This window comes from Haliotis rufescens, unplaced genomic scaffold (assembly GCF_023055435.1).
Source record: "Haliotis rufescens isolate VD_foot unplaced genomic scaffold, xgHalRufe1.0.p SCAF_62, whole genome shotgun sequence".
Lineage (NCBI taxonomy): Eukaryota > Metazoa > Mollusca > Gastropoda > Lepetellida > Haliotidae > Haliotis > Haliotis rufescens.
The window spans coordinates 863,079-872,970 of NW_025964353.1; the positions used below are offsets into that span (position 1 = coordinate 863,079).

Sequence of the window (9,892 nt, forward strand, 5' to 3'; positions counted from 1 at the left end):
GTCTGGAATTAAACATACATTGCATGAAAACCAAAGTTGTACAAATAAAACACTTTCATCAAGAATATTCTTGCAGTGAATGCTTAACGTCTGCGAGCCATTCATCTAATTTCCATCCCTATTTGGCATTTTATGCGCATTGCAATTGTTTCGGCAGACAATCGAGACTGATTATTCCCTGGCCTTGATATATTGAATTTCTTACTTTTTTCATATTGTTTGTTAATGATTAAAATCGTATGTGATCTGACTCCAGGTTAAAGATTACCTTTAGCCGTGAAGCTCCTGATGGTGTCTGCTTTCTTGAAATCAGCTGTGTTCAGCTTTCTGCCTGCCGCTCTTGCAAGTGGTGCCCCTTTTTGAAGAATGTTAAACAATTGTACCATGAGTTGTGTTGAAGGCTTTTGATAATCAACTGGATGACTCAACCTTCCAACAATAGGGGACAGATCTGCAAGAGGTCTTGCACCATTCCCATAAGTATCAGTTAGGACTCGAACATCTTGGGTTAGCAATTGTTTGGGAAAATCAATACCTCGTCCTCCAACATTTCCGACACATATCAGAAAGAAAATTGCCATTTTAAACTGCGACATTTTCAGACAGTTGGATAGATATTTTGGTGTGCAAGCGTAGGATGTAGCAATGCAAGTGATCATGTGATACCTCCCGTGTAGCGTTATATACCAGACCCAACTACTTGTGTATACAAGACAAGTGGTCATTCAATGGCCGGGTGTTGGCGAGGTGTTCAAATTCCTTCAGGCAATGCTTATAATCTGCTATAGAGAAATGGTAGTCGCGTGTATTATGTGTAATTGTACGCATCGTATGTAACATAAACACGTATCTGCTACATTAATATATTTTTAAGCGTTACTGTGATTTGACAGATAATATATTTTGCAAACGAATAATTTGAAAAAAATAATTACATAGATCTTATTACCATATGTTTCAAGCAAGGTGTTTATGAAAATATTCTGTAATATACTACTGTACATGTGGACGTTGTCTTCTTAAGGCATGAAATATAAGTTCTCTGACATTAAACATTGTTATTTTAATATACGCATAAGCTATATACAGGATTCCGATGTTGTCAGATTGAATAAAGCTTTCTTGATTCAATGAAATTGCACAACTAATTCTGATCTTACATGTATATTCAGTATATTTATATATTGGTGCCAAGTCCCAGAAACTGTATATGCTTCTTTAAATCACGGCTTATGCATATTCACAATTCGTCAGTGTAAGATGGCCTTCATCTTTACAGGTACATACTCTTTTCACTATTCAGTTCCCAGACAGCGGCTATCATGCTCCTCCACAGTAACTAGCCCGTCTCCCTGTCTCATCTGACTGTCGAACAATCACTGTCTGATCCTGTCTCCCGGATCACACTCATCCCGTTAATCTCAGCTAGTTCCTAGTTTTCTTTAAGAAAACACCTCGTCAGCTTTTAGAGTGAACGATTACACGCCTCAGTGAATATTCATCAAAGCGATTCTTAAATGCTGATTGCAAGGTTTCATTGCACTGTTGTTATTGTGAGCACATATTCTCATAGTATGTAACAATCAAGTTAAGCATATAGAAAGTACCCAAATATAAGATATTAGTTTCATATTTCTGAACTACAATGTTCCATTATTGCTATCTCTCTGTTTACATGTTGCTACTTTCTGTAATACACTGTATGTGTTAGTTCCTCGCCAAAGCTATTCATAAGAGGAATTGAAGGATGCATTTCAAGTAGTTAAGTTCACCAAGCTTCTTAGGAAACCAAAGTGATCAACACAGCAACATTTTCTCCCGTTTTATGAGGATAAAGCATGTAATGACACATGTCGTGATAAGAGATTATCTATCATCAAAACATCATAAAGATCAAGTATTTTTAATCCTCCTCAACTAAGTGTGTATCAGTATCCCGCCATGCCTTGGTGCAACAACGTCGATGTAGACGTCGCCATGTCAGACAACACACTCAGCCTCAGTATGTTAGCATGTCTCCTGTCTTATTATTATTATCATTGCTCTGTGGCCCTGTGATCTTGAAACAACATGAAATTGTTAACACTGAAAGGACATTATTGACTTCTTTGTTAAATAAATAATTGGCACATCCCTGAATGTTTTACAAATTATTACTTACTTATTGGCGTTATTGGAATTCAAAAATGGATTAAAACTATCAGCTTATCACTAACCCGAGAAAAAATAAACATTGCCTTCATTGCCGAAATATATATTATAATGAAATAAAAAGAGGGTTCCTGGAACATACCATAATATTCTGAATAAGATTCTTGTGTCTTTGATTTGGAATCCTTAATCATAGTCCACTTTCAATTGGTGGTAAGTAATTAAGGAACAGACAGCTACAGAGGTTTCGAAAACATTGTATGACTTGTAGCCACTCTAGTTAAATGATGCAGTCTTGTTTGGAATGTATATATGAAAACACAAAGTTTTCGCCGTATCCATATATAATTCGTCTTTCCGGACGTTTTTTACAAGGAATGGCACCACCCGGAAATGTCGCTGACACCACATTCGTTGACGCATATAGAAAACATGGTTAGGATATGGCGTGTGAAAATCAATTTATGCTTCTCAACATACGTTAAGTTTTTTTTATTTCGCTTGCTGCAGACATGTCACTTTCACTGGTGGCATCTTTGTTAATCTCCTTTGTGTCAAAGGCATGCAACTACTTGTGCTAATCAGGTTATCATGATACACTTCAAGAGTGTTTTCTCATGATAAAAATGAGGAGTGCGCTCTTCCTATTTATCACACCTATTTTAAGTGTGAATAAGACAATTCGTATGCATTCCATGTATTGCATTGAAAAGGTAATTTCAGGTGACATGCAAGCACAAACTATTTAGCGTTGGTAACGTATGACCGATGGAAGGTGAAGTGCAATCGAAAGTTGTACGAGTATGTATTTTCTAATTGTTTATAAAAGAGTAACCTCCTTGGACTGACTAGTTGGATGTATCATATTTGAATATAAATTGTTCTGTGTAGCGCTAAAGAAATAATATAACGATGATTCAAGAAAGATAGTTGGGTACAGTGTAACATTTATTACAAACGATCCATTTCTTTTACATGAAGCAAATCAGTATCTACAAAATAGCACCATTGTATATCTATATATCACAGTTACAATTGGCCGTGCCAAGGTGTCATGACACAGATTGGTTGTTTGGCAGCTGATTACGATCAGAATTCATGACATAGTCCACTGGTGTTCATGGGAGACGTCAACGTCATCGACATCCACATTCAGAGGCGATCATGTCCTCGTGATGACGTACAACAACTTCGCCATCCTCCACGTACATCATGCTGAGAGGTTCCAGTTTGGTTGGGACACAACACAGGTCGGGAGCGGCGTTGGAGCGCTTGCTTCTCATGAGTGACTGCAGCATGGCGTGATTGGTGGGTTTGAATCGGATGTCGATGGGGGAGGGACAGTTTCCGTGGCAGAATTTGGAGTTGAAGCGTGTCGGGCGGATGATCCACTGTCCCCAGCCGATCGTCTTGAAGTCCACGTTAAAGTCGTACAGACGACAGCCTTGTTTCTTCCCTGACTTGTTCCATCGTCTGTTCTTGCGTTCTCGACGTCTGCTTGTGGCATGTGCCGATCTTTTAGCGCGTGATGCTATATTACCTAATCCATCAAAAGTGGAATGCTCTTCGACTTTGTAGGTTTCCAAAAGGTTTTGAAGAAAGTGGCGATTTTCCAAATAAAATACAAGTAAGTATCCATAAGTTTCGGATGCTGTTTTCAAAAGAATTCTGGAGAATGTCCGTGGTATTTCCACATGAATGGTGGCGTCACCGTGGTAACCGTTGATGAAGGTATTGATGGCTCGACTGATGTCAAATACATAATATTCACCCTGTGTAATAGGTTTGACCCTGATGTTAGCTTTTCGTGCGATATTCTCTCCCTTGCGAATGATGACCTTGACCCTGTACTTCTTTAAAGGAGATACAGAGCGTCTGCACCGGAACTCAGCTAATCGGAGACGTTCGTTCTCAGGTAGACTAGGAATCTTGAACGATAGCTCGACTCTCTTTCTTACATTCTTTTGTGTCATGTCTGGAATTAAACATACATTGCATGAAAACCAAAGTTGTACAAATAAAACACTTTCATCAAGAATATTCTTGCAGTGAATGCTTAACGTCTGCGAGCCATTCATCTAATTTCCATCCCTATTTGGCATTTTATGCGCATTGCAATTGTTTCGGCAGACAATCGAGACTGATTATTCCCTGGCCTTGATATATTGAATTTCTTACTTTTTTCATATTGTTTGTTAATGATTAAAATCGTATGTGATCTGACTCCAGGTTAAAGATTACCTTTAGCCGTGAAGCTCCTGATGGTGTCTGCTTTCTTGAAATCAGCTGTGTTCAGCTTTCTGCCTGCCGCTCTTGCAAGTGGTGCCCCTTTTTGAAGAATGTTAAACAATTGTACCATGAATTGTGTTGAAGGCTTTTGATAATCAACTGGATGACTCAACCTTCCAACAATAGGGGACAGATCTGCAAGAGGTCTTGCACCATTCCCATAAGTATCAGTTAGGACTCGAACATCTTGGGTTAGCAATTGTTTGGGAAAATCAATACCTCGTCCTCCAACATTTCCGACACATATCAGAAAGAAAATTGCCATTTTAAACTGCGACATTTTCAGACAGTTGGATAGATATTTTGGTGTGCAAGCGTAGGATGTAGCAATGCAAGTGATCATGTGATACCTCCCGTGTAGCGTTATATACCAGACCCAACTACTTGTGTATACAAGACAAGTGGTCATTCAATGGCCGGGTGTTGGCGAGGTGTTCAAATACCTTCAGGCAATGCTTATAATCTGCTATAGAGAATTGGTAGTCGCGTGTATTATGTGTAATTGTACGCATCGTATGTAACATAAACACGTATCTGCTACATTAATATATTTTTAAGCGTTACTGTGATTTGACAGATAATATATTTTGCAAACGAATAATTTGAAAAAAATAATTACATAGATCTTATTACCATATGTTTCAAGCAAGGTGTTTATGAAAATATTCTGTAATATACTACAGTGGAAGTTGTCTTCTTAAGGCATGAATTATAGATTCTCTGACATTAAACATTGTTATTTTAATATACGCATAAGCTATATACAGGAATCCGATGTCCTCAGATTGAATTACGCTTTCTTGATTCAATGAAATTGCACAACTAATTCTGATCTTACATGTATATTCAGTATATTTATATATTGGTGCCAAGTCCCAGAAACTGTATATGCTTCTTTAAATCACGGCTTATGCATATTCACAATTCGTCAGTGTAAGATGGCCTTCATCTTTACAGGTACATACTCTTTTCACTATTCAGTTCCCAGACAGCGGCTATCATGCTCCTCCACAGTAACTAGCCCGTCTCCCTGTCTCATCTGACTGTCGAACAATCACTGTCTGATCCTGTCTCCCGGATCACACTCATCCCGTTAATCTCAGCTAGTTCCTAGTTTCCTTCAAGAAAACACCTCGTCAGCTTTTAGAGTGAACGATTACACGCCTCAGTGAATATTCATCAAAGCGATTCTTAAATGCTGATTGCAAGGTTTCATTGCACTGTTGTTATTGTGAGCACATATTCTCATAGTATGTAACAATCAAGTTAAGCATATAGAAAGTACCCAAATATAAGATATTAGTTTCATATTTCTGAACTACAATGTTCCATTATTGCTATCTCTCTGTTTACATGTTGCTACTTTCTGTAATACACTGTATGTGTTAGTTCCTCGCCAAAGCTATTCATAAGAGGAATTGAAGGATGCATTTCAAGTAGTTAAGTTCACCAAGCTTGTTAGGAAACCAAAGTGATCAACACAGCAACATTTTCTCCCGTTTTATGAGGATAAAGCATGTAATGACACATGTCGTGATAAGAGATTATCTATCATCAAAACATCATAAAGATCAAGTATTTTTAATCCTCCTCAACTAAGTGTGTATCAGTATCCCGCCATGCCTTGGTGCAACAACGTCGATGTAGACGTCGCCATGTCAGACAACACACTCAGCCTCAGTGTGTTAGCATGTCTCCTGTCTTATTATTATTATCATTGCTCTGTGGCCCTGTGATCTTGAAACAACATGAAATTGTTAACACTGAAAGGACATTATTGACTTCTTTGTTAAATAAATAATTGGCACATCCCTGAATGTTTTACAAATTATGACTTACTTATTGGTGTTATTGGAATTCAAAAAATGGTTTAAAACTATCAGCTAATCACTAACCCGAGAAAAAATAAACATTGCCTTCATTGCCGAAATATATATTATAATGAAATAAAAAGAGGGTTCCTGGAACATACCATAATATTCTGAATAAGATTCTTTTGTCTTTGATTTGGAATCCTTAATCATAGTCCACTTTCAATTGGTGGTAAGTAATTAAGGAACAGACAGCTACAGAGGTTTCGAAAACATTGTATGACTTGTAGCCACTCTAGTTAAATGATGCAGTCTTGTTTGGAATGTATATATGAAAACACAAAGTTTTCGCCGTATCCATATATAATTCGTCTTTCCGGACGTTTTTTACAAGGAATGGCACCACCCGGAAAGGAAGGGTTTCACTCTTCACAATTTTACTGCCAACAATGATTGATCGTTGATTAATTCTGCCGAATGTCGCTGACACCACATTCGTTGACGCATATAGAAAACATGGTTAGGATATGGCGTGTGAAAATCAATTGATGTTTCTAAACATACGTTAAGGTTTTTTATTTCGCTTGCTGCAGACATGTCACTTTCACTGGTGGCCTCTTTGTTAATCTCCTTTGTGTCAAAGGCATGCAACTACTTGTGCTAATCAGGTTATCATGATACACTTCAAGAGTGTTTTCTCATGATAAAAATGAGGAGTGCGCTCTTCCTATTTATCACACCTATTTTAAGTGTGAATAAGAGAATTCGTATGCATTCCATGTATTGCATTGAAAAGGTAATTTCAGGTGACATGCAAGCACAAACTAACTATCGTTGGTAACGTATGACCGATGGAAGGTGAAGTGCAATCGAAAGTTGTACGAGTATGTATTTTCTAATTGTTTATAAAAGAGTAACCTCCTTGGACTGACTAGTTGGATGTATCATATTTGAATATAAATTGTTCTGTGTAGCGCTAAAGAAATAATATTACGATGATTCAAGAAAGAGAGTTGGGTACAGTGTAACATTTATTACAAACGATCCATTTCTTTTACATGAAGCAAATCAGTATCTACAAAATAGCACCATTGTATATCTACATATCACAGTTACAATTGGCCGTGCCAAGGTGTCATGACACAGATTGGTTGTTTGGCAGCTGAATACGATCAGAATTCATGACATAGTCCACTGGTGTTCATGGGAGACGTCAACGTCATCGACATCCACATTCAGAGGCGATCATGTCCTCGTGATGACGTACAACAACTTCGCCATCCTCCACGTACATCATGCTGAGAGGTTCCAGTTTGGTTGGGACACAACACAGGTCGGGAGCGGCGTTGGAGCGCTTGCTTCTCATGAGTGACTGCAGCATGGCGTGATTGGTGGGTTTGAATCGGATGTCGATGGGGGAGGGACAGTTTCCGTGGCAGAATTTGGAGTTGAAGCGTGTCGGGTGGATGATCCACTGTCCCCAGCCGATCGTCTTGAAGTCCACGTTAAAGTCGTACAGACGACAGCCTTGTTTCTTCCCTGACTTGTTCCATCGTCTGTTCTTGCGTTCTCGACGTCTGCTTGTGGCATGTGCCGATCTTTTAGCGCGTGATGCAATATTACCTAATCCATCAAAAGTGGAATGCTCTTCGACTTTGTAGGTTTCCAAAAGGTTTTGAAGAAAGTGGCGATTTTCCAAATAAAATACAAGTAAGTATCCATAAGTTTCGGATGCTGTTTTCAAAAGAGTTCTGGAGAATATCCGTGGTATTTCCACATGAATGGTGGCGTCACCGTGGTAACCGTTGATGAAGGTATTGATGGCTCGACTGATGTCAAATACATAATATTCACCCTGTGTAATAGGTTTGACCCTGATGTTAGCTTTTCGTGCGATATTCTCTCCCTTGCGAATGATGACCTTGACCCTGTACTTCTTTAAAGGAGATACAGAGCGTCTGCACCGGAACTCAGCTAATCGGAGACGTTCGTTCTCAGGTAGACTAGGAATCTTGAACGATAGCTCAACTCTCTTTCTTACATTCTTTTGTGTCATGTCTGGAATTAAACATACATTGCATGAAAACCAAAGTTGTACAAATAAAACACTTTCATCAAGAATATTCTTGCAGTGAATGCTTAACGTCTGCGAGCCATTCATCTAATTTCCATCACTATTTAGCATTTTATGCGCATTGCAATTGTTTCGGCAGACAATCGAGACTGATTATTCCCTGGCCTTGATATATTGAATTTCTTACTTTTTTCATATTGTTTGTTTATGATTAAAATCGTATGTGATCTGACTCCAGGTTAAAGATTACCTTTAGCCGTGAAGCTCCTGATGGTGTCTGCTTTCTTGAAATCAGCTGTGTTCAGCTTTCTGCCTGCCGCTCTTGCAAGTGGTGCCCCTTTTTGAAGAATGTTAAACAATTGTACCATGAGTTGTGTTGAAGGTTTTTGATAATCAACTGGATGACTCAACCTTCCAACAATAGGGGACAGATCTGCAAGAGGTCTTGCACCATTCCCATAAGTATCAGTTAGGACTCGAACATCTTGGGTTAGCAATTGTTTGGGAAAATCAATACCTCGTCCTCCAACATTTCCGACACATATCAGAAAGAAAATTGCCATTTTAAACTGCGACATTTTCAGACAGTTGGATAGATATTTTGGTGTGCAAGCGTAAGGATGTAGCAATGCAAGTGATCATGTGATACCTCCCGTGTAGCGTTATATACCAGACCCAACTACTTGTGTATACAAGACAAGTGGTCATTCAATGGCCGGGTGTTGGCGAGGTGTTCAAATTCCTTCAGGCAATGCTTATAATCTGCTATAGAGAAATGGTAGTCGCGTGTATTATGTGTAATTGTACACATCGTATGTAAAATAAACACGTATCTGCTACATTAATATATTTTTAAGCGTTACTGTGATTTGACAGATAATATATTTTGCAAACGAATAATTTGAAAATAATAATTACATAGATCTTATTACCATATGTTTCAAGCAAGGTGATTATGAAAATATTCTGTAATATACTACTGTGGAAGTTGTCTTCTTAAGGCATGAAATATAGATTCTCTGACATTAAACATTGTTATTTTAATATACGCATAAGCTATATACAGGAATCCGATGTTCTCAGATTGAATTACGCTTTCTTGATTCAATGAAATTGCACAACTAATTCTGATCTTACATGTATATTCAGTATATTTATATATTGGTGCCAAGTCCCAGAAACTGTATATGCTTCTTTAAATCACGGCTTATGAATATTCACAATTCGTCAGTGTAAGATGGCCTTCATCTTTACAGGTACATACTCTTTTCACTATTCAGTTCCCAGACAGCGGCTATCATGCTCCTCCACAGTAACTAGCCTGTCTCCCTGTCTCATCTGACTGTCGAACAATCACTGTCTGATCCTGTCTCCCGGATCACACTCATCCCGTTAATCTCAGCTAGTTCCTAGTTTCCTTTAAGAAAACACCTCGTCAGCTTTTAGAGTGAACGATTACACGCCTCAGTGAATATTCATCAAAGTGATTCTTAAATGCTGATTGCAAGGTTTCATTGCACTGCTGTTATTGTGAGCACATATTCTCATAGTATGTATCAATCAAGTT

At 38.3% G+C, this 9,892-nt stretch overlaps 2 protein-coding genes across 2 annotated transcripts; both read right to left on the reverse strand.

The window, feature by feature from the left end:
- Positions 1 to 3,287: 3,287 nt before the first annotated feature.
- On the reverse strand, positions 3,288 to 4,124 carry LOC125375911 (growth/differentiation factor 6-A-like). The gene has a single exon (XM_048386916.1). The coding sequence runs from the start codon at positions 4,122 to 4,124 to the stop codon at positions 3,288 to 3,290; it is 837 nt and encodes a 278-aa protein (XP_048242873.1).
- Positions 4,125 to 7,470: 3,346 nt separating this feature from the next.
- LOC125375912 (nodal homolog 2-A-like) lies at positions 7,471 to 8,307 on the reverse strand. Its single transcript, XM_048386917.1, has one exon. It carries the CDS (start codon positions 8,305 to 8,307, stop codon positions 7,471 to 7,473), a length of 837 nt encoding a protein of 278 aa, XP_048242874.1.
- Between the last annotated feature and the right edge of the window lie 1,585 nt (positions 8,308 to 9,892).

Coding starts and splice junctions, on each gene's coding strand:
- LOC125375911 (XM_048386916.1), bottom strand. CDS start 4,124: ATGACACAAAAGAATGTAAGAAAGAGAGTCGAGCTATCGTTCAAGATT.
- LOC125375912 (XM_048386917.1), bottom strand. CDS start 8,307: ATGACACAAAAGAATGTAAGAAAGAGAGTTGAGCTATCGTTCAAGATT.